The sequence below is a fragment of the Leptosomus discolor genome, chromosome 1 (assembly GCF_034619465.1).
Source record: "Leptosomus discolor isolate bLepDis1 chromosome 1, bLepDis1.hap2, whole genome shotgun sequence".
Taxonomy (NCBI): Eukaryota; Metazoa; Chordata; class Aves; order Leptosomiformes; family Leptosomidae; genus Leptosomus; species Leptosomus discolor.
In genome coordinates this window covers 87897915-87923743 of record NC_141391.1, presented here as the reverse complement: position 1 = coordinate 87923743, position 25829 = coordinate 87897915, and the positions used below count along the sequence as shown (strand labels likewise).

At 39.7% G+C, this 25829-nt stretch overlaps 1 protein-coding gene across 1 annotated transcript in view; it reads right to left on the bottom strand.

Annotated features, from left to right (window-relative positions):
- Positions 1-269: 269 nt before the first annotated feature.
- Positions 270-25829, bottom strand: part of SMS (spermine synthase) — a 50461-nt gene continuing 24901 nt past the window's right edge. Inside the window, exons 3-11 of the mRNA XM_086467470.1 lie at positions 22475-22568; positions 21623-21687; positions 18517-18692; positions 16529-16683; positions 15527-15616; positions 14396-14510; positions 13748-13827; positions 3860-3975; positions 270-436 (exon numbers count right to left, since the gene is read on the bottom strand). Coding sequence (XP_086323596.1) covers positions 394-436; positions 3860-3975; positions 13748-13827; positions 14396-14510; positions 15527-15616; positions 16529-16683; positions 18517-18692; positions 21623-21687; positions 22475-22568 — 934 coding nt within the window. The 3' untranslated portion in view covers positions 270-393. The remainder of the gene's footprint in view (positions 437-3859; positions 3976-13747; positions 13828-14395; positions 14511-15526; positions 15617-16528; positions 16684-18516; positions 18693-21622; positions 21688-22474; positions 22569-25829) is intronic.

Sequence of the window (25829 nt, the reverse complement as noted above, 5' to 3'; positions counted from 1 at the left end):
AAAACAAACTCCATGGACCACCCTTCAGTGATGAAATGCTAAAGATGCCTTTTTTAATCAATCAGTTTTGTGAAGATCTACAAAAAAATAAAAAGGATCACATTCTAAAGGTTCAGTGCATTCAGCAGCTATATAGTTTTGCTGCTTATTCATCTTTAAGTTGACTTTCAAAAATAACACCCTAGCTCATCAAAATATACATTTTCCATTTGCTTTTAAATTAAAATAATAATAAAAAACATTTAAAGAATTCACAATCAATAGCATGACTAAGTTTCAGGATCATCTACAGCATATAATTTAAAGGTTCAAGATGCCAATACGCAGCACGTGGCAGGCCTATATGCTCCATGCAGCATGTACATTTAGGATAATCGCAAATAATCTTGATGTTCAGTTGTCAGTTTGTTTCTTCCAAATAGTGTAGAATACCCATCTGGAAAAAAAAAAGCAGTTAAGGAAAAAAACCCCAAAGTTTGTAGTACACAGCTAAAATGGAAGTAGTTCTTTTCACTTATATTTTGATTCTGGAAAATTCTGGTAGCTCATAAAGATGAGGCAGGTAAAAATCTCCAAAGTGAAATCTCCCTGGATCCTCTTTTTCAGGATCAGCAGTTCAGAAAAGCACCCCATTTCCACTGAAACTGAAATCCTTTGCAAACCCATGTTTCCTAATTCCTGCTGCAGACTTTCTGGTGGCGCATTTTTTTATGAATTGCAACTACTGAACAAACCACAGAAATACTTTGCGAAGAGTGACCAAAACTTCCATCAGCTGGGATCCCTCTTGCTCATCTTCTCAATTGCAAAGTAACAAGCTTGAATGGGAAAGAGACATCCAGTTACCTAACACAACCTGGGGTACTGCGTTCAGCTCTGGGGTTCCCAGCACAAGACAGACATGGACCTGCTCAAGTGGGTCCAGAGGAGGGCCATGAAGATGACCAGGGGGCTGGAGCACCTCCCCTGTAAGGACAGGCTGAGAGAGCTGGGGTTGTTCAGCCTGGAGAAGAGAAGGCTCCAGGGAGACCTTACAGCGGCCTTCCAGTGCTTAAAGGGGGCCTGCAGGAAAGGGGGCGGGGGACTCTTGATCAGGGAGGGTAGTGATAGGACAAAGAGTAATGGTTTCAAACTCAAAGAGGGTGGATTTAGATTAGATATTAGAAGGAAATTCTTCACTGTGAGGCTGGTGAGGCACTGGAAGAGGTTGCCCAGAGGAGCTGTGGCTGCCCCCTCCCTGGCAGTGTTCAAGGCCAGGCTGGATGGGGCTTTGAGCAACCTGGTCTGGTGGAAGGTGTCCCTGCCCATGGCAGGGGGGTTGGAACTAGATGATATTTAAGGTCCCTTCCAACCCAAACTGTTCTATGATTCTATGATATGTAAACAACTTTCCAGAAAGCAGACCTTTACGTTGCCCAGACTGAGCTAGAAGCAAATGCAGAGCAACTGGCAGCTGCATCAGTGCTCTTTTTGCTGCTCCTCTGGAGGCAGATGGACCCAGCTCCACCAGAATCATAGAGAAGCTATGCTCAAACCACAGCTCTCTGAAGTACTCCTGCCAGGACAGGCAACTGATCCTCAAGAGCTCTCTTGCCATGCATGAGCATGAGAGAGGTCAAAGCTACGTAATTCTACCTGCTTCCAGAGGAGAAGATGGGAGGATGAGACATGAACATCACGTTTTTTAGAGCTACAGCAACAGCTGAAGAGTAAGGCATAGATTTCTGGGATTGATAACTTAGTAAAACCACATAAAGTCACATGCTCTTCTGTTTACACAGCGAGGTCACACATGCTGCAGATGAGAGCCTCCATGTTTACCATAAGGTCCTGGTGGAGACCTCAGACACACATTTGCTTTCCTCAAGACAGAGCCATCTTTTATGTCAACAGCTACTTGAATTTCAGATGACCCCCACAGCAACATGGGTAAACACCACAATTCCAAGTACCAATCACACATAGTAACAATTCTTGAAGTAGGCAAAACAAATATCAATAAAAAGTGACAAGCCACCTTAGTACTTTGGCTGCATTCAGGTACCCACGCAGGTAACTTTTGGTCAGATTACAAAAATGAACCTTTTCATAAGTGAAAAGATTTGTTCAGTGGCTCAAGAGATTTCGGGCACTTAAATGAATGCCACAAATGTGTGACACTCTTCAGAAAGAAATAAATCCCTTATTTTTGATTGTAAACCATCACATCTCTCAGTCATCTGCGAAACAGCATTTAGGTATAACCTTTCATTCACATACATACTCCTACTTGGAAATCTTAAGTTTCAAGAAAGGCGATTACCTGTACCTGAAATGCAGGTAAAGGGATATCAGAAGTCCAATGCCAAATTAAAAGTTCGAGTACTTACTTTGACCTAATATGAAGTCATCAAGATGACTCCTCCTTTAACATTCCTGTTCCTATACCATTATATCATTGTTAATTCATTCAGAAAAAGCAAACTACTGAAGCATGCCCCATTTCTCTAAGAACTGTCCATTTTCAAGCTCCGTTATACCTACTTAATGGCCAGTTTTAATAAATTTATTACTAAAAATACTTCATATCTGTTAGCTTACGAGAAACATCTAAATGTATTCTTCAAAAGAATGAAGCTACTCAATTAATTTAGAAACATTTTGCATACTTCCAAATAAACAATGCAGTAAGTATTTAGACTTTCTGACGATGCATACTTCAGATGACATCCATGTTGCATTAGTGCCTGGCAGTTGTAACCAGTTTCTCTGAAACTGTAAACTACAAGGGCAAATATCTTCATATCCTCTTTCAGTCCTTTTTTGTCTTGAAAATGTTAAGATCAAATCTGAGTTTCACTAGAGAGCTGATAACGAGAAACAGGAGGAGCTTGTTACAGTCAGTATGGAGTCCAGAACAACAGGCTATAGCATTAAACAGTATCAAGATTAGAGACAGAGGAGGAAGGCAAAATGAACACAGAGCAGAAGAAAGGCTGTGGCAGAGTTTCATGTGCTTTACATAAGGTCCCTTGCAACCCAAACCATTCTATGATTCTATTATTATTATGAATAAGCAGACCCTAGAAAGATCTCTCCTGTCAAGAGAGGGACAGCCACAGCAGGCAGCACCCTGCAGAAACGTTTCTTGGGAGATCACACTCAAAGCAAATGCAGCCAGCAGAAGCACCCTACAGCAGGTCAAAATGCCCCCTCTAGAACTAACAGCTTGAAGCCGAAACGCCTAGCTTCTTGTGTAACTTGCCTGCCATCCACAAAACAAATTCTGAAGAATCATTTTTAGGACTGGGATGTTGCTGAGAAGTGCGTATACCCCTCCATTTGGAATATTTTTTTCAGTAACACTAACTAGTAATGACTGTAAGCTATCACTTTTTTCTCTCCATTAAAAATCCAGTCTGAGCTGTATGTTCAAGAACAGGTCTATCAGAGAATATTTAAAGATCTGGATCATGCTAATCTGTACGAAGTTAGTTTGGTGGGTTTTTGTGAAAGAAAAAAAAAGAAAAAGATGATACAGCCTTGCCAGAACTCCCAGGCAGCATTACCTTCATCATACAGTTTATCCTACACTGCATAAACAATACACTTGGAAACACTCAAAAACATTAATAAAGCATAGCCTGATCTTGAAAGGTGCTGATCATTTCACCAGCTATGAATTTATGGCACCTTTAAAAAACAATTCCTGCTATTATCCTCAAAATAAAACTGCAGTAGTTCATTTACTATGAAAAAACATTAATAGTGTTTAAATCAGAACTGCCTTCTTGCACTTGAGTTCATTACCTCCAAGCAATCTAGGCTTGCTTGGTTTATTAATACACACTCTCCACTCTCTTTCAGTCTTTAAGGATACAATTCCATGTAGGAGGGCACACACACAGTTTCTTTTGAAAACTCCACAGGACAATAAAGCCTGCTAAGCTGTTCTTCATACAGAGTCAAGGCATCCGTCAGATTGATACAGTTTCCCTGCAGAAAAAAAAGGAGTCCCAGTTACAATCAAACAAGCAAATTTGCAGATGAATACATACATTTTGACATTAATGCAAGGCTCCCACAGACTTCAGAACCAGATACTTGCTGTTCTTTAATATTTAATAATACAATGCAAATACTGAACAGCTTGTCTTCATTCTGCCTACAGCAAACAACAATTTGTGTCTTTTCAAGAAAGGGTAAGTATGGGGGAGATTATCTATCTTCTCATTAGCAGAAGCAACCATTACATTAGGACTTCCAGTTAAAACAGACCACCATGTGTTGTTTACCTATAACATCTACTCAATAACCATTTTCTTTATGACTGCTTAAATATATTGGTAAACAGTATTACAACATCCAGATTTTCTCAATTATTTAACATTGCCTAGGTCTTACAACACTTAAACGCACTATAAAGCAAACCTATAACCTATTCATTTTAAACAGATTCTTCCACAGAGCAATATGACAAAATAAATCAGATTATACAGAAGTTCTGCAGCTGCAGGCTACATTGTCTCGAGTTTCTGCATCATGCTTCTGAAAAAGGAAACGATTCCTGTGATACTTTTTTCTTGGACCTGTGTTTTATCCCATCTAAGAATATTAGCAGTATCGTTTTCTGAACAAAACAATAAGTGGTGCTTAGATGATTTTTCTCTAACAGCGCAACTATGAAATACCAGACACATTGAATTCACAGTATTTGTTCCCAGAAAAATATTACCCAAACGGATCATTCTTAGAACATGAACACTGAGGAATTTAAAAAAAATTCGCAAAACAACTCCTAATTACGAGCACAACCTTGTCCAAAGCTAAGCATTAACAAGCAGAAGTTACTGCAACATACACCTGGGGTGTCCATAGAGAAAGCTCTCATCAGAAAAGCGACTATCCATATCCATCATGGGTTTGAAGATTTAGTGGTAACAGTGAGCGCACAGAACACCAGACTGACCAAACACAAGCCACCCAAAGCAATAAGTCAGTTTGCAAGTTTAATAAAAAAAAACCCTTCTTCTCAAATTCCTTGCTTTTCTTGCCTACATAACTGAGTAGAATGGCTGATACTTTATGACCTTAAATACAATTATCTTAAGGAGTGCGGCAAACACAAGTTATTTGGACATTAATTTAAAATGGAGTAAAACTGAATAGTCACCACTGCATGGTCTACAAATTACTCAGCTTTTGTTTCCCAGGTACAAGAGGCTGAATAAAGCCCCACCAAATATGAATGTACTGTTGCTGTGGCACAGCCCAAAGACAAGATACTCTGTGATTCTGGTCAAAGAGGAAAAGATGTTAGTGGTCCTTGGCAAGCTGACAGCCAGATGAATTGATTTGTTTGTCTTCTACTTCCAGTATTTTCACGACAAACCTTTCAGCTCAACCTATAGGCCTCAAACATGATGCCCAACCATGTCACTCACTATACATGAACAGCAAGCTGTATGATGAATCTACCTTGACTGCATAGCATGTGCCTATCCGGTCATAAGTGGGGCAGGATGAGACATCTTCAGGAGACGCGAGTCCCCTTCCTTCCCTAATGGTTGCACTTCCTAGCTTATACTCTAAGTGCCTTTTACCCTGACCTAGCACAAAGCCTACCTTCTTCTTCTGCTTTCTAATCAGTAGAAACAGAAGTATTAACTAGCATTTCTCCACAGTTATTTTCAACATTAAAATCCTCAGCTTTCCCACACATTTTACCACTTCTAGTGGAAGAACTATGTTTACCACAGAAGACAAAAAAAAGATAACAAAAAAGGAACTTTCAGGTTAATGAGTACAGTTCCTAGTAACCTAGTGTACGAGCCAAAGTCCCACAAAACAATGAGGTACAAAAGTTTGCTATTTATCTCAGATCACGAGAACATCAGTCTCTATGATACCAGGATATGCGTTAGACAGAAAAAGGTCTAGATAAATAAAAAAAAATAAAAAAGGAAAACACAGTCATTTACTAATACAGCCAGCTTCTTGGTTTCTAGGTGACTCTTTCTTTTCATTATTGGACAGGCCAAAAGCCTTCCAGCATAAGCACTTCCAAGCAGAGTACTGCTTTTGATTTTAAAAAGCCTTAAACTTTGCAAGAGAGAGAGACAAGAACAAGAAAGTCTAAAGCAATAGACTTCACCTATGGAATGGCAGTATCTTCCCTCTGCTCTGAACGGCTTCAGGAAACGTTCGCGCATGCACGCACACATGATTTGGGTTTTTTTCCAATTACCGAACGAGGTACCTAACTCACATCTGACTCTGAAAGAATGCAGACGGTTCAACTAAGAAAAAAGAGCTAGATCAAATTAAGAACTACAGCTCTCTTGCAGTCCCAGCTTAATCAATATTTTAAAACCTCTAACTTGAAATGAAGGTCAAGTTCTACAGGACCCCAGGAACAAAGGATGTACTCAACACTTCCAAAATGTCTGCACTACCTATGTTTCACATGTGTGCATTCCTCTACTAACACATTGTGAAGCTTTTAACGCTAAGAAAATGGTCTTTAGGAAAGCCACGTTTTACTGTTTAACTTCTGCTTTTTGGTGCTCCCAGATTTTTTAAAATGGCCTTAATATAATTAAGTGCACAGAGACACAACTGAAAGTTAGTTTTTCACAAAGCAAGGAATTAAGATGAATTTGATCAACAAATACTACCTGTATTCTTAAAAACAACACACAATGGGCAGAGGCCAAAACAAGCAGAGATCTTATTTGAATTCAGTATGTCTAAACAACTCCATCTACATTGCTTTTTCCACGTAACAATATCAGATGATAACTAGAAAGGTAGTGTATAATGCACATTCTGACTTTGAGATCTAAACGTTTTTTTCTACTTCTTTTTATTGGTAAGATCTTTTTCACAGTGTATTTAAAAAAATTCTGTTACCAGAGAAAATGAAAAGAGACTGCATCCTACTGTTCTTCCTCTGAAATTTTTTGCATCATGCTCAATGAATTTTTTGCATTGTGCTGAAGTCTTTACAAGTGGAAAAGAAAACCTCAACTTAAAAAATTCCATACACAGCATCTTTTAAAAAATCATATTTTTGAAAGCTCTCTTTCAAAAGAACTTACATAAAACATGTGTTTGATTATGATTTTGATCATATTCCATGAACAAACATGTATTTCTTTATTTGGTGAAGGAAGATGGCATGCTTTATATTGAACATATCATAGTTTGTTTTGGGTATCTGAAAAGAAAAGAGGTTTGTGAAAAGGTAAGAGATAAACACTAACTGAGCACAACTGCACAAAGCACAACAACGAACAGACTACTGTAGTACTTGTTTAGTAACCTGTTATTATCCAGGGGACTGTAGCAGTTATTTGGTTCAGCCGCCCTTTACCAAACATATAATTTTGTTTCAACATCAGACTGAACACAAAAGAAACCTAAAAAACAACCTGTGTGTGTAATTTGAGTCATAAATAGAAAACACTGCTAGGTAATTTATGAAGCATACCACTATTATGGAGGAAGTTTAATAGGATACACAATGAGATAAAAGTATCCACAGTTTCCCAGCCTGTCACTTCAGTATTTCATCCTTTCTCCCATCTCCAGAAAGAGACAAATCACTGCAGACAGCGTGGAAAACAAATTACAGGAACAATGAAACATGCCAATAAACAATTTTTACTTTTCAAACCCACAACTCCCCAGTCTCCAAATCAAGATCTTACCTAAAGGTTCAGACATCCCACATGGCTGTTCTAGTAACCTCTCCTTCTGGAGACGCACCACAGGATTTTACAGTTCTGCACAGTTACAATTATTTCTGTAATTATTTGGCTTTACTCAACAAAAAGTTTAAAATTTCCAAAAATCAAGTCTACAAAACTTAGATTAACTTACCTCAGTAAAGAGGAAAGTTATTGAAAAAATTACTATTATTAACATCTTTCTGTAAGAATTGACCAGCTTTATCAACTAAGACTACAGTGTTGATAATGATGTCAAACACACTTAGATGTTCTTGTATTGCTAAAATATGACACAGGGAACTAAGCCCAGAATGCAATACAGTGATCAGTCTAATAACCTGTGTTCATTTTAATTCTCCCCATCTAATGAAAATAGTTATGTGGTAGAGCAATACATTTTTTGTCCTGAACAGCGACTGTACACTCAATAACTAATACTGAACAGTGATTAATAAGATTTAAAGTTGATAACTAGCCAATTATACTTTTTCAAAGTGAAATAAGCAAAATCAGACTTTCTTTTTTCTCCACACTGTTCAGTCAATTTTCAATATATACAAAACCCCTATCAAACTCCTCTCCCCAACCCCCCCTTACTTAATCTTTATTCCATGTCAAACAATTTGACAGACAAGAAATGGGGGAATGCTGAATTTTGTTTCTCCTTAACAAGCATCCATCTGACACAAAAGTATTTGAGATGGTTTTGAACATTGAGATTTACCAATCTGTATTTGTAAGACCTTGTTTAAGACTGACAGTTCCTGAACTGTTTCACACACAGCCTTTGCATTCGGAGTCTGCTCAGTGCTTGCACACACTTCGACAGCTCAAGTCTGCCTCCCACCACCAGTTCTCCTGGGCTTTCATAAGGCATACATTGTGTAGTACCATGGGTTTAGTTTTCAGGTTTCTACAGCACAATGCACAACAAACTTAAACAATACAGCTCCAGGCAGATAATAAAAACATTTATTAAAATAAGTAGTAAAAAAAAATTTGTTGAAATTAACTCTGTAAGTTCACGTTAATTTTACCCACATGTAAAGGGGACGTGTTCATCAACCGGCTACAGGCTGAATTTAAGTCACTATACTTCCTCCAACCTTAGAAAGTAAACTAGCCACTTGAAGGCAGATCACAGATGAAAAGGTCCCTTTTCATACTTGCCCATTTCTTACACATGTCATTCTTGCATGTCTTACCCCATATGTCATTGCTGCTGGACATCCTTGTCTGTGACAGTATACTATAAAAGTTTAATTTTTAATTTAACATGGTTTTCTGTTTTTATTTTGTAAAGACAAGTGCTGGAGTTGAACACGGCCATGGTTGGAGGTTTTTTCCTTCCTCACTTCAGAGTGACTAAGAAGCAATGAGATCCATAAAGCATGAAACACCTAGCACCAAAACTAGGTTTGAGTTTTAGGTGACACGGACGGCTTTTAAGGAGATAATGGAGGCAAACCTGACTGAAGGTACCTCCACTGTCCAAATGATCAATTAATTTAAAACTGAACACTCAGTAACAGGGAAATGAAGTATTTGTCCCTTAAAGACTCCCAAACTGCCAAGAAATCACATGGGCTCACACAGGGACATGCATCTGTTCTTCCAGCCTCCTTTCACGTTGCAGCCAAGGAGAACCCTGCTCCCTCTTTGGAAGTGCTAATTAGAAACCCACACAGCAGCCAAAAAAAGGAACGTAACTATGGAGCAACATCACGGTGGTCTGGACATTTAGAGAGCAGGGCCATACTGTATTAGAGAGCAGCCAGGAAGCGACAGCTTGGAGCAGGGCCACATGTGTGTAGGGGGAGACATCTGATATCTTCCACCAGTAGTTAGTGCTGTTTACTGGAATCCAAACCTGTGAGTGGTTTGAGACAGTTTCTAGCCTGCCTGGGTTGGGTGACCCAGACTAGGAAGGAGCAAATTCCTGTTCAGAGGTATTTTTAAAGGTTCCACTTCATAAACAGGCTGAAAATGATAGCCTGTTCAACCTCAAAGGATTAGATCAGCAGAGCAAAAACTTAACACAGAAAAGGCATCTTCCTAGCTACACATAATCCATTCACACACAGAGACAACCTTACAATCAGTCTCTGTATCTTATAGAGCACAGTTTCACAGCTGTTGAGACAATCCTCACGTGCTACTTGGAAGGTGCAGGATAGCGATGTTTCAGAAAAAAAACTCAAACGTATCACACTAGTAACTACAAGCAGTACACATACTCTCCTGCAGCTTTTAGATGGCCCAGTAGCATAAAAACACTTAACATGTTCAGAAACAGGTCACTGGCAAGCTCCGTTAGATATGAGACTGGACCTCGGGATACCCCAGGTTCTTACATCCTCATTGACTCCCACTTCTTCCCCGTGATGGTTGGGAACCTGCACCTGTGACTGGCTCCCCTTGGAAAAGGCAACGCTAAGCGCCTCACAGACCTGGACCCGTATCACACCACTAAACACTTCAAAGCACCAGCTTCAGAAGAACAGAGATATAGCAAGCCATATGTCCTTTAAAAGCATCTGAGTAGTGGGATTATGTTCAACATAATCAACAGACAAGCCTCAAGTCTTAAACTTACGGACAGAGCTGCAAGTTCTGCAGGCTAAGGGCCCTAAGGCTCACCTCTCTCTGTCCAGGTCCTCTGCAGGCTGCAAGACTCTTAATATGGATGATGCAGCTAAAAAAGCAGAGACATCAAAAGCAAGGCTGCTACTCATACAAGTAAGTTTTTGTTCTCATTGTGATTACTATTTGTGGGTGCATAGAGCAAGTACGGAGGCGTTCTTTCCCCTCGATATACTTAAACACAGACTTACAGCAGCAGAGAATGAGATCCATAAAGTGCCCTTTCTATCTTTCCACAGCTGAAACGAGCAAAAAGTCCTTCCTTCATCCTAAAATTGGCCACATATGTTCTTGCACCCCCTAGGAATATGAATAAATAGTCTGGAAAACCTTTCACAGGCAGAATCTCTCTATAAATGTTAATAAACTGCTAGGCAATATTAGTTATCAGTCTCCACCTAGTGGTGAAAGGATATTCTGCATTAGCATTTGGAGACTGCTTTGAAGATTGCCATGGCGTCCCGAGGGAACAACGAGGTGTCTTAGAGCCAAAAAATGATTCTTTTGATAATCTCAGATAAATTATACCTACATAGACAGTTCTAGACCCCGCCTGTTGACAATTCGTGGGCTGAAAGAACATTTTCCAGAACTTGCACAGAACTCAATGAAGAGGTGATGAACATTTCCATTTATTTTTCCCAGCAGTGGCATTTAGAGTCATGCAGCAACACAGCATGTGGAAGGCTGGCTTTTTGCGAACAGAGTTCGACTTTTGGGTAAAGTATTTCTTACACATTGAAATAAAAGACATTCTAACAAGATGCACAAGGTAATCCCTGTAAGCAGAACTACTAGAGGACAGGCTACAAGCTACACTGAACAGAAGTTTCAAATGTTAGTATAGCGTAATGCCAAGGCAGAAGAAGCAACTATAGCTACTGACCAGTAGCCAAGGGGACAATGACCCTTTTGCAGCATCTTTCTTATAAGACTCCTCATCATAGCAAAGGTCAGGCTCTAATAAATAGGGTGGAATTTTCCCCGGTCACTTTTCATGATGATATTTAATGTACTTTAGGTTTTAGAGACCCAAAGACACTTAAAGCAGGGGGTGGGCGGCGGTGGTGGCACACAAAGTCCTGGATTTTAAAAACACAACTGCCTTAAAAGACACGTGATTTCTTCAGCAAGTAAAGTACAGCCTGCTACCCAAGATAAACATCCTGGAAGTAGACAGTTGGAACAAAAGTAACTTAAACTTCCAACATTAATACACAGAGATAAAACCCCCTGGCATTTAACAGCTAACACATCAAAGCATTCAAAACCATGTATGAGTTCCCAGTGTGTGACTAAGCTCAGCTACCACAGTTGGTAGCAGTCATGTTTGAACTTCCATCCATAGTCTAACCCAATCTTTTGGATATCCAAGTTCAATTTAATTCAAAACCTAATTTAAAGAAAGTTACAGACAGCTGATTTTATTTAAAGCACCCCTGAAAGTCTGTTCTTCCTATGAACAGACTACTGAGTTTTCTGAGGGCTTTTCTGTTTGTTTTTAAATCAGGCCTGACTGGGAAGAGGCTACAAGGACCATCAAATGGGCTGGGTAGCGTATCATAGAGATAGCAAAAGCTTGGACAGCTGTTTGCCCCAATATTAATTTTCCTCTTTTCAACACTCTCAGGAAGACTAAGTTGCCGGAATTCACTGCTTCTGTACTCCAGCCCTTTCACTGGCTACCAGTTAGCCACAAGTCCAAATTCAAGCTACTTCAATTTTAATATTGTTTCTTTCCCATCCTACCATGTCATACCTCGTTGCCTTGGGATTGTGAAACTAATACTGCACAGTTTCACAATGGCTTAGACCTTCCAGGGCCAGTTCAGTAGTGCTGTTCTTTCTTACCGTGCAAGCAGAGACACTGAAGAGCCGAGTTAGCTCCTCCCATGAGGACAGGACAGGCAGCAGGGCTGCACCAGTCTCAACCTCTACTATTTCAGCTGACACAAAACAACCTCCCTGTACCCTGGCTGCAGCACAGCCATCACTCCAGCTTTCAGCACAAGCTTCTTCCCAGAGTCCTTCTGCAAAGTCTGTCAGATACCTGTCTACAGACATACATTTACATATGCTCTAATAAAGTCAGCTAGTCTCATGGTGTATGTAATGACAACTGCAACACAAATGCTTGCTGTGTCCAAAAGATGTAGTGTCCTTTCAATATCAAAGTCTGTCATAAATATTTCTACTACTAACAGAATAAAAAAGCCATTAAGATTTACAGTGTGATACAACCATATTAGTCATAACTTACATTTCAACCACAAGGTAATTCATCCTGCCCATACAACCACCGCATTATAACAGAGAAGCACATTAAAGTTGCCAAAAACCTCATTCTATGAGTTTTGAATTTCTTTATATACCTGTCCGATTTTACAGTAAACCAGTTCCTTTACATACCTCAAACTCTACGCCGACGGGAACAGAGCTAAATGCATAATTTTAGCTAGGTTATTTCAAATCTTAACAAGATTATTTCAAAGTGCTGTACTCAGATGCTCCACACATCAGAATACTAGTTAAGGTATGGGCACGACAAAAGAAATAAAACTTCAGAGACTCAATTCACTCAACTGTCTGCTGGGTCTTGTCACGTTTTTGTACAATTGCACACAGCTTTGTGGCATCCTAAATTCAGGATTACATAGAGCAAGTATCTTCAGATGAAAGCTATACCGCAATTATATTATCCATGAGGTGGCTAAAATGCAGCAAGATACAACTCAAGTTATTTGTTTTTAAATAGAGTTGCATTAAAAACTTCATACATCGGGACAAAAATCTTGTTTATGACTATATAAAATACTTCACAAAATGCCAAGCATTGTTACAAAGACATCCAAATGTTCAAAATCAATTTTACAGAAGCCAAACCAGTGACTTGCATTAGGAGTAAACAGCAAGCAAAAAGAGAGTATTTACTCCCAAATGACTAATTTTGTCATCCCATTGCACCTATGATGTCAAATTCTTACACCCTTACGGATGACAAATTTTTATGTCTTACACACTATAACTGGAGACAGTAGCTTAAAAACCATGTATCTGTTTATAAAGTACATCTGTTCTTCTTTCCCAAGAATTGCTTACAGATAAAATATTCTGTAGTATGCCTAGCTGATTCTTGAAATTATGCTTTTAAATTCAAAGACACTACAAATTCAGCTGAAATAATGGAAAAAAAAAGAAGTTCATTTGTAAACCCCAAATTTCATGCAAAAATCCCTGAATGAGTCATTAAAAGGAGAGAACCAGCTTGCTAGTAGATTTTTTTAGTTAATTGGTTTGGGTTTGTCCCCTTCCTTTTATTTTTAACCCAAAAAATGCAGATTGCAATACATATATAGCAATACTTTTTTATTTTTTACATCCGGGTATCATACCTGTGTGAAGTATTTTCCATCTTGTTTCAGGACTTTCATTGAGAGGTCAAGAATCAATCGCAAAAATTCCCATGTGGAATCTGCATATAGAGTATGATTTAAAAACAGAACAGCACATTACTGGCTTATTCACTATTACATATTCAAGACTTGCAATATATCTACTGTTTAAAAAGTAGCTATCATGCACCTTAAAAAAACCCCAAAAACAACTAACAAAAAACCAATCAACAAGAAAAAAAAACAACATAAAAAAACCCCACATACCCCGTACACGATGGCAATGATGTTGGAAGTATCTGTTTTTCTTCACAGTAATTTTCCAGACACTTTCATGAAATTATATAGTGGGGGAAAGTTTACTGGAGTGTGAACTCCCCAAATACTTTCTCAAGAATTACATGAGTTCATAATATTCTGGAATAAGAGTACAGTTTAAAAAAGTCCTGGGCATTTGCTAATTTTTTCTAACATTTAAGAAAAATTCAAAAAGAACAGATGTGTTACTATCATTCTTTGCCTCTCAGGTTTGCTATTAAAAGGGCAAGAATCGAAGCATTTTTGTTGCAAACTGCCAACTATTATACAGCAGCGGGAAGAAGTGTGGAAAATCCTCAGAAGTTTAGGAAAATAAATTAGAAGATTAACCTTCTTCTGGAGATGTGGAGATTGGAACAGCCGTCAGATCATTAATTACATAATCAAACATCCTTCCTTCTTTGGCATACCTCTTCAGTACGGGAATACAGTCTTCAATTAGAACCTACAAGAATGAAACACTGCAGCTAGTCCTCAAAATACCCTAAAACTGACCAGATAAAGGAACAAATGCGGATCCACAGGAATTAAGGGGAGAGGAAAAGTATAAGATGCGTCTATTTTCAGGCTCCATTTTCAACTTTTTACATCATATAAAAAGGAGGAACAGTTGTAGGAATTGTGACAACGATGTAGGCACTACAGGACTGTATTGCCTAGCTCTGTCACTGATTGCTGAGTGACCACTGTTCTACGTACCAAACGGTAACAACAGTTAGCAACCCCCCAACATACCAGTAAAATAAGGTATTTGTATAAGAGGCCACTGACTCATGCAAAATAGCATGTGACCCCTCTGTTAATTTTTTACATGCATTTTTTAGCTCACACCCGTAAACTAGTATCTGTGAGAGCCTTAAGCAGCAGTAATGAAAACAGAAATAAAAGATTTCCAGTGAAGATGTCAGATTACACCTGGGCTACTTTCTAAGCTCTCAGATGCACGGATGCACCAATTTTTTTTTTTTAATTATTTTTAATGTATTAGCAGTGTAAAGGTAAAGAGATTTTGCCTGCAAATGAAAAATAACTTTAAAATGTGTATTACAAATTCAGATATTCTCAACAGTACAGCACTAACTTAAACACATGTTTCTTCTATCTTTTCATCAGATTAAGAAATGATGTTTAACACTGCATCCTTACTGCTATTTCCTCTTTATTTGTAAGCTACGGCAATAAACGTTCTCCTATTTCACACTCCTTAAAAGCTATATATAATTATTTTAAAGAGAGTGTGAAGATGCAAAGTTAAAATATTTTGACACTAACGTATACTTTCAACACAAATCCCACTGCCAGCTATTAAAATTTAGAAGTGTCACGAAAAAGGAAAAAATCCTTCCCAAAATTAAGAAAAATTAGAAGACCTTTCCCCAAAACTTTGCCATCACAGCCTTCTAGGCTAGGTATAATTGTACTTGAAACACTACTTCTAATGAAAGCAAAACAAAAAATTACCTGATAGCACTCTCCTTTCAGATTGTCTAAGACATCTCCGCATGTTTTACGCATGTACTTTTTACACCCGTCGATCACCATTTGGTCAATGTTTGAAGTTAGTTAAGGCATTCTACATTCCAGAAACAATATAGGTAACAGTTTCTACTTCTTCAGAAAGAAATTCTCAAAAAGGAATAGCAAGATGCATATCTTGGTATATATATTGCAATAGACAACCTTATGTATTTGCCTCCAGACCCAAAGGTTTAGGAAGTGCTTATTTTTGTTTTTAACCAGTATTTCTGGTACCTCAGGTTACCATTACTGCGAAAGCTTCAAATGTGGACAACAGGATGGTGTATTTAAAAACCCCATAAAGCTAAACTAGGTTAAGACTTTAACCTACATTTTTAAAAGTTATTTTTAGTTTCTAGCAAGGGGATCCCAAAACCTAGGATGATCAACATTTCATATGGCTAAGAGTGGTTCACATTACAATCCATTTGAATTACAGAATGTTGAAAACTTGATTTATATCAGTATTTTTAAGACAGGGCAGGAGTTGGTCATTCTGCCACCAACACAATTCACCAAGTCCTGACATCACTATTGATCAAACTTTGTTTCTAGGGATTTTTTTTTTTTACTGCTTGCTTTAGAAAAATAGAAGAACCCAAGAAGGCAGAACTCAGCCCAAACCTCAGACTTGACAGACGTGTCTTCTGTTATCAGAGAAGATACCAGTCTGATGACAGAAGTGTTCCTTCCCAGTTCTATGTAAATTGCTACTCAAGAGTTATAGTACGGATTGGGAACTTGAAAGCACATGCTACATAATGATGCACAAATACATAGTCACTGGGTCTCCCTAAGCAGACAAAAAGAAACCTCATTTTAGACCCTATCTCCTCATGCAAATCAGAACCTGATAGTCAATTGTGCTCAATGCTAAGACATCAGCAGAAAACACAACACAGGCTGAAAAGTGTTGAAACTAATTAATCATTCATCAAAGGATATCTCTACCATAGTAACCATCTTTGGCTTCAGTTTGACTATCTCATATAGTATACCTCCATCTCCACCTCCTAGGATTAGCACTTCTTTGCCAGTGTAGTCTTCCTTTCCGCTGCCCATTATGGCTCGAGTATATGCCAGGTCACTCTCTGCCAGATCTGAATGGAAGGAAGAGAAAGAGTCGGACAGAAATATTACAACTTTAATTCTTCTCATTAATTGGTATTAATTTGGTATTAATCCAAAGGTGATATAACACAGACCAATGCAAGAGCATCTGCAGAAACAACCTCACTGTTCAATACAGTCAAGGTAACAGGAGGCTGCTGGTGATTTACCAAAGCTAATGAGAACCTCCTCAGAATCCCACACAGGATTACTCTAGTTTTCAATGCAAACCCAGCAACGGCTACCTCTGCATTAGGAACTACTGCATGCCAAGAGAAGCAAAGTGGTAGAGCAAAACTGATAGTACTTAGGACTTGATGTCCACACTCGATACTTCAGTGGGTTTTTACCTCAGACTAATGTTGCAAGAGACAAATTGGGAGATTTTTTGAAAGCACGCTCTGGACCCCAACTAAAAAGGGAAACCTAGATAACCACCCCAGTGGATCCCTGCAGAGAATCATAGCATGCCTTCTGCTGACTTGTTCACCATTAGCTTCAAAGCAGGCAATAACATTCCTAAGCTGTAATAACAGCTCTGAGCTACAAGGGCAAAGCTTTGTGCAGGAGCACACCATAGTATATCCCATCATTCTGCCTGGCAATCAGCACTTTACTTCTAAGTGCACAATAACAAAAAGTCAGAAAGCTGCATTTAAAAATCCCTTGGAAGGTAAGTAATGGCATACTTCCCTTTCTACAAGGCACATTGTGACAACGTTCAAACAAAACCTCATCTCCATATGAAACTGATGAAAATTTCTAGCTAGAAGTATGGAATACTTAATTTGGTGATTTCAAATATAGTTCTAACTGAATCGGAAAATACTTTGCTAATTAATCGAATAAGAACACTTTTCAGCTGCCATCTGCACAGAAGTCCCCCTGACGGTTGCAGAAAACTAATTGAATGGTTAGAGGCATTTCTAGTGATTTCAAAAAGCTACAGTCAAATTTCTTAATTACTCTGCCATTAGACTGAAATTAGGTATTCTATCTCTAGACAGCAACACCCCTCATTTACCTCAGTCAGTACTTTTCAACATAAGTACTGAGAGATTTTACAAAGCATACTCCTTGATGCCTACATTTTCGAGCAAACAGCGTTCTTATCCAGCCTAAAGGAATAGTACCCCCATCTTCTCCCAAGTTCACTTTCAAAAATATAAAGATCAGCAGGCACAGAGTACCACATATAAAGACCTTCCCATAATCAGAAGAGTGACCCAGCTTTTAAGTTAGAGTTCAACCAAGCATTTTGAAGAAGGCAAAGTTAAAAGGTGTTCACCAACAAAGCAGCTAAATGGTTTAAAGATACATCTGTCCTCTATCTCAGCAAGCAGGCGACTCCCTTAAAGAATCAAGGGAGCAGCAGGATTATCTCCACACACACACACCCAACAGCTCCTGCTTCTTCGTATTTCTTCAGAATTCCACTGCATTTTGAAGACTGACAAAGTAGCTTGTTTTACTGTCAAAGAGAAGCCCTCTAGAGGTTTGACTTGCAACAAACAGGTAAAAGCTCACATGAAAGAAAGCAGAGAACACTTGACTTCTATTCTCCTGTACCATTTTCCACAGGAAAGACAACAACTTTGGAAAAAGAATAAATTGGGTTTTGTATGCTTAGATTTTACACTGGTCAGCCTTTCTGATTAAAATACTGTATACACAGGAACAGATATATGTATACATGTATATAGGTAGCTTCCACCATCAGAACCACGACCTTTAGTCATCTATTAAAATTGTGCCATAGCAAGATAGAAAAGAACACTTTCTACAATTTAATGCAAAAGATCCTCAAATGGGATGATACTTACTAACATCCCCACTGAGGATAAGAATATTCCCAAACTGTTTTGAATGCAGAATTTTAATATTCTGAAAAGGTGAATCTTCATCATAAACAACTTCATCTATGTCGTACTCCACCAGGCGCCCATCAGCTGTGGGCCAGTATCTATCAATGACACCTCCTCTCAAAATAGCTGGCAATCTAGAAATAAAAAAAAAATTACAAAACATTTAAGAATGTTTATTTAAAAAAAAAATCCCGTTAAATATCCTGTGGATCCACCATAATAAATAAATAATATTTACAAGATGGGTCTAAGAAAACTTGCATGATTTAACACTCAGATATATGAAAATTATCAGCCATATGTTAAAAATACATAAATGGTCCTTCTTTATGTATAACTTCTACAAATGCCAGTGAATTTACCTCTACCCTGAGAGGGGATTTACATAACACACCAGCTTCTGCAGAAGAGTCAGCTCATGACTAGAAATGGATACAATACAAAAGCAGAACACAGACAAAAAGCCACGACAAGACCTCTTCCCACCTTCAGCTCAGCTAAGAATCACAGGATGTTAGGGGTTGGAAGGGACCTCAAAAGATCATCTACTCCAACCCCCCTGCCAGAGCAGGACCACCTGGAATAGGTCACACAGGAACGCATCCAGGCGGGTTTTGAATGTCTCCAGAGAAGGAGACTCCACAACCTCTCTGGGCAGCCTGTTCCGGTGCTCTGTCACCCTCACAGTGGAAAAGTTTTTCCTTATGTTAATGTGGAACCTCCTGCGCTCCAGCCTGCACCCGTTGTCCCTTAACCTATCGTTGGCCATCACCGAGAAGAGCCCGGCTCCATCCTCCTGACACTCACCCTTTACGTATTTATAAACACTAATGAGGTCACTCCCCAGTCTCCTCCAAGCTAAAGAGACCCAGCTCCCCCAGGCCTTTCATCATAAGGGAGATTAGTGGATCTCGCCTTTCTAAATTTGCACTGAAACACATTTTAAATACACATACAAACACAAAAAGTGAACTATTATAGTGGTTCAAACTGAGTCAGGTCACCCTGCAGTGTATAAGCACAATCCTTGATATCAGCTGACAGTTTGCATTATTTTTTAAAAGTGGTTCAAGCATCTGCATAGATTGTTTAGGTTTTGTTGTTTGGTTTTTTAATTTCATATAGAAGTATCTTGGTTCAAACCAGTACTTCACCTGTAAAGACAAACTATATTTGAAATGGCAGCAAATGATCAAAATTATTGCATTCCATTTTAAGCAAAATGTGGAGGCACAGAGTTCATCAGATTTCACACACACACTTCAGAGAGTTAAAGGTTCTCTTTCCAGAGGAGGGTGTAGCAGAAGACCAGACACAGATAGGCTTCTTCTAAATTCAGTAATGACTCTCAATAAACATTTCAGAAATATTTTCTACCCTCAGTGAGCCACAAGATGGCAGCACACGGTGACAGCGAGAGCATCTATTCACTACATCAAGACAACAAAAAGGCAGGAACAACTTTTCCAGTAGCATTAATTCTAGTGGAGCTGCATGTGTGATGCTAACACCAGAAGGATGCAAAGCAGACTTAAAGAAAAAAAAAAAAGAAAAAAGTTGAGGGGTGTATGACAAGATCCATGCCAGATCCACTGTTCTAGGAGGTTCATCTTCCTATACTAAGGTAACCAAACTAATCTCGATCATTTCAGGCAGACCTTTTCCTGACTCATTTTTAACAAGTCCCTATCACAGGGAATCCATAAACTCCCATTATCACATTCCAGTATTAAAATATCCTCAAAGAGAGAGCTTCTCCCCCACATACACATAGACGAGATCATATACATTTGCATGCTGTGCGCCAGGTAAGGTTTTACCAGTACAAAGCAAAGCAAAGTATCTACCTCTATATTTTACGTACAACTGTTAAACGCAAAAAACCCCAATATTCAAGGTGTAACATCACTTTTCAAATCACTACCACTTTACATATGGTCTCGTATAGCCTCTAGGTTACTTTCTGCTATAGTAGTACTTATCTGGTTCCACATTTTGTAGTTTGCTCCTTGGCTTTACTGAATCTTGTTGATTTTTTACACTGCTCTTTACTTTTCTTAAAACATTTCCACTTCTGACTATGTACATGCCTGCAGTGAGCGCTCCCTGGCTTTGAGGTGCCAGTCCCCACCAGACAGTCACCAGGAAAACACCAACGTGTCCTTACAGCTCCCTGGGGAACTCCAGCATGAATGCTGTTCCAGTAGCAGGTGACGAACCACAATTAGCATCCCCACAGTTTAATATATAACTTTGTATTTAAGTAAGCCAAAACGACAGAAGGCTTGCAAAGCCTCCCTCCTTCAGGTATATTAAAAAAAATTTGCTACAAAATATTTCTATCTTCTTGCTCTAAGCACAGGTTCCCCTGGGTTTTTTACCACACGTGCCCAAGGCCAACACCACAAGACGCAGCAGAGGCAGAGCTGTGAGAGAAAGAGCTGCCTGAATCCTTGTCAGGGCAGGGACTCTTCCATGGGCTTGAGTTTCATTTCAGCTCCAGCCCTCGCCCCTGGTCCCTGCCCAAGCTACGCAGCAGCTCTGTCCATGCCTGCCCAAGTCTTTGACTGATCCTTGACACCCAGCTTGGTCTTGGAGCTGCCTCAGTACTACAGCCCAGCCTGGCAGTCACAGGGCTGGGGTTGATCCTGGTCACTATCACCAGCCCTGCTTGCATTGTCCACGAGCTGTGGGATGTGGCCCAGAGGGTACTGTTCACGCCCTAGCCTATCCCCCTACCACCCTTGGCTCCCCAGCCCTTCCAGAGTAGTCTGCTCTTGCTTCCTGGTTGCATTTTCTCCCACCATTTCATGCAACCATTGCAGCAAATTAAAAGAACTTATTTTGCCCAAAGTAACAACACTGAAGATGAAGCTTAACAAAGTGACAAACCTCACCGTATCTTCCATTCTGCAATAAAAAAAATTTAAAATATTGGGGTAAAAAATACATGCATAAATTCATACTCCAGGCTATTCATTGCAGTACAGCAAAGCATAACTTGCTTATTACCTTTAGCAATCATGCAGACAAGACACACACAGAAGCAGATATACAAACTTACCGTTTCACCCTTTTTATATTACCATGAAACAATTCTTTCATTCTTTCTTCTACTTTGTTTAGAAGCTGAAAAAAATAGCAAACGAGAGGTGGAATTTATAGGTGATCACTTAATGTAAAATATCTGTAAATCAGGCTACTTGGAAGGCAATAAAAAGTAGCACCTGCACTGAAAGGCTTTGAAATGTAACTTTAGAAGCCTATGAATAACTAGCTGGTTGCCTTAGCCTCATTACTAGCAAGAATGTAGCATATTGTAGCAGCTGTCATCACTGCATTTAGCTGTCCTCCAGGATAACACAGCCAGACCTTTCAGGCACAGCCAAAGAAGAAACAAGAGAACCCTGTTGGGTTTCATTCTCGCCAAAGCAGTGGCCTATTCCCCTGCAATATCCAATTTCTGGAACCTTCACATCAGGGAAGATGAAATTATTTTTCTCCATGGGGGAGAAATTTGAGAACAGAAGCTCCCCATCTCTCACATTAAGAGACGGGGAAAAAAAAAGTCATACACTAATCCACTAGGGTTGCAGATTGAGCATCACTTCTCCCTGACTGCCCTGGGTACCTGACAAGACCTGACCCTCACCAGGGCTGCTACGTCTTTACAACTTTTACAGGAAAGAACATAAGGCCCAGGACATGCAAAAGAGAGTGTGTGTGTATGCATGCACACACAATGATACGTGTATATGTAACTACAACAGGTGTTTCTACTCCTTATTCGTAAGCATTCAGGTTTGAACTAACTTTGATATTTAAAAATCTTTTACCAAGATACACTTTGATTGACCTAAAAAGAAGGGCTCCCCATGCAGTTTGACAAGCCCAGTAAGATAAGCATCGCTCATACCTGATCAACTTCCTCTCTTCCTTTCGTATGATCATTGTAGCTCTGCAGATCCACCAACACTAATCCATGGGGGTGAATTCTCAAATTGGCAAAACTACAAAATATAGAGAGATAACAATGATGTCTTTATTACTAAAAATCAGAATGAGTGAGGAAAAAAGTCTGAAAAGGTTATATTAAGTTCATAACGCACATTTCTTTTTCCAGCCATCTGTAACTTTCGGCAGTGCCAGCTCTGGTCTTCCTCTGCAACACACTAAGCAGTAAACAAGGTTGCAAGAGCATGCCAGCTGCTACTTAACTAATAAAATCAGCAGACAGCAAGGCAGTGAAACAGGGTGTTTAAACCAGAACAACTGTGGTACGCCAGGAAAATACACTGCCTACTAGTCTCAGCTCTTTAAATACGGCCTGCTTGAACAGCTGTGTTTTATGTGTGGTTTTGTTTTCTTAATCAAAATCAAGCCTCAAAAACAACTGGACACTTTCCTTCCCCTATTATCTTCCTTCTCACTTCTTGAGTTTTGGGTTTTTTGTTGTTTGTTTGTTTTTAAACTTTACAGCAACTATTCACAGAGATAGTGTTCACATTCGAAGCTGAACAAAAATTTGTAAGTGAGGAACAGTAAGTATCCTGGAGCAAACCACAGCTTTGACTGGCAAAGAAGTTACAGCAGCAAATTCTCACTCACAAATACAGATGCAAGACAGACAAAACTCCTGCCATATATTGTATTACGGGAGCATTTAATGAGCAAAGAGCAAGGCTTCACCATGCTTGGTGTTGGGTGGACAGAGGACCTTTATGAACTTGCAACAAAGAAAAGGACTACGGGGAAGGACACAAGAAAATAGAAACAGAGCAGCAGAGGTGATACCCTTTCCATGCTGGGGAGGGGAGAGGACAAAAAAAACAGAAAGGCTACAAAGGGAGTACATAAGGGAGGAGAAGCACACACACTGGAAGAAGAGGGCAGAGGAGAGGATGGGAACAGGAACAGCCAAGCAAAGAAGGAAGGGTATTCAGGGATGGAAGTTCATTTATACAACACAGAGAAACCCCAGGCAAAGCTGTATACAGTTCTCCGAATGCCCCTTTCTTTGCTTGTCTGCTCTTACCACCCCACTCAACCTCAAAGGCAAAACACAAACCAACTCTTGTTGGAGGTAACTTGTTGGAGGTTAGGTGACCTCCCATCTCCCCACCGCTCGCACCTTTTTTTGTCCCTTCCAGAGGTCCTTTCCTAAACTGTCAGCCTCAACATGAACACCACCTTCCCCATGGTGGTGGGAACTCTGGCCAGAAAACACCTTTACCTCCAGTCAGAGAGAAAATCCTGAACATTCTGTAAGAGTTACCTGAAGTTTCTAATTTTAGATAACCGTAAAATGATCAAATGATGAAACTGACTGAAGTGGTTCAAGGATGAAAACACTCTTGCTGGCTTTAGATAGCAGTGATCTGTAGCTGTGATGTGTTTAGAGTTGACAGAGAAACCAGAGTGTCACCCACTTCTCTTCAAAAGATGTGACCGGCAAGTCTCGGGCTTTCCTTAAGACTTTATGCACGTGTCTTGCCTTCGGGAGCAAAGACTTTTCTGTGCAATATGCACACGCCCTCCCCAAGCTGCTGCTCCCAAGGACCTGCAGATCGTCACAGCCCTTTAGCGACCCTCCCTACATCTCGGGGACTGTCCACTAGGTGTCCTCCCGACAAGTGTTTTTGATTAGCGACTAGAAACCTCTGTACTCCCAATGGCCATTAAGCGAAACCACAGAACAGCCTTAAAATATGCATTCCCCCCGCACCAGGAAATTACTGCTGCATAAAGTAAACCAGACTATTTTACCCTGATGAAAGGATGAACAGAAAATAGTCAAGGAGTAAACAAAGATGGTTTTTTCTTCCCTTTTTTTTTTTTTGCTTTTTCACTACCAGATAGAGTGCTACCTCTTAAGAGATCAGGTTTATGAGCTAATGCTAATTAAAACAACAGTGTTTACAGTATTCAAGACATTTCTAAGGCAGCTTTTTGCTTTTCTCATACAAGCTGTGTAAGAGAGTGCTTAGGGACAACCAGCAAACTCATTCTACTGTACTCCTGCCAAAACCAAAGCAAAGCAGAGGAAGCTATTCTGAACTTTGCCAGGTAAACATTTTACCTGCTTGTTTTAGGATGCTGTGCCCCACTCACTGATGACTGACACAGTTCAGTACTTTTGATACATGGGCCACTTCATACTTTGCATAGTGACCACAATATCTTACAGCTTACATTGATGTTCCCATCAGTACCACTAAGCCACAAGCAGGACCATTAAACAACAAAAAAAGAGAGGGCAGGACACACACACTCCCCCCTCAGTCCCTACAGGGCTTCAGAGTTTTTAAACACTTCTCTCTGTGACCTTACAACCCCTCAAACTAAAAGGACTCAAATTAGTTGTGTGCTTCTCCTGGAATCTCTTGGTACTCAGCATAGCGGGAACAGCTACTGCAAAGGACAGCTCTGGAGAAAGACCTACCAGGATTTTGTTTGTACGATTTTCATGTCAGCAAGGGTATATTTTGTAATGTGACTAATATAGCAAGAAAAAAAATAGTCAGGCATAACTGTAAGAACAAACAGCTTTATCACAAGACCCCAGGAGATTTTTTTTTTTTTTTTTTTAAAAACAGAAAGACACAAGAGCAGAGCTCACTAGATGGAAGCAGTGGTCACTCCAGCAGGTTTTGCATGCAACCATTCAGTGAAAAGGAACTTTTCTGGTGAAGTCAACAGACCTGCTCTGGGCCCTCAGAGCTGCAGCACTACAGGCAGAAATGAGTATTTGCAGTCCATGAGACAGCACGGTTATTAAGTTCTCAGAAATCTGGCACATCGCCGGAAATATCTGCACAGTTAGAAAAACTCTTCATCTGTTTATTCCCATATTCTAGGGGTTGCTATTTACACAAATAAGCAAAAGATCGATTGTCCCATGACTTGAGTTCCCCTTTAAATTTCTTTCCTACAAGAACCACATAGCTATCATAAGATTTGACAGCTGACACTGTTTTCACTTCCCATGTGACTGCATGAAATATTTCCTCAGGATGTGATGTTACTGCCTTTGCTTTGGGGTCTTTTTTTGGGTGAAAGGCAAGGAGAGGCAGAGAGGAGGGCTGCTCTGCATAACACAACCGCACAACTTCGGACTTAGCGTAACTGATACGATAGCGTTAGAACACAGAGACACTGCAGAACCATCATTCATTTTGTTGAATTGTTACCTCTACCTAGTCTAATAGCAGGGTCCTGACACTGGGGGTGGGGGGCAGGCAGGCATGAACGGCAGGCACCAGGCTGGAGCA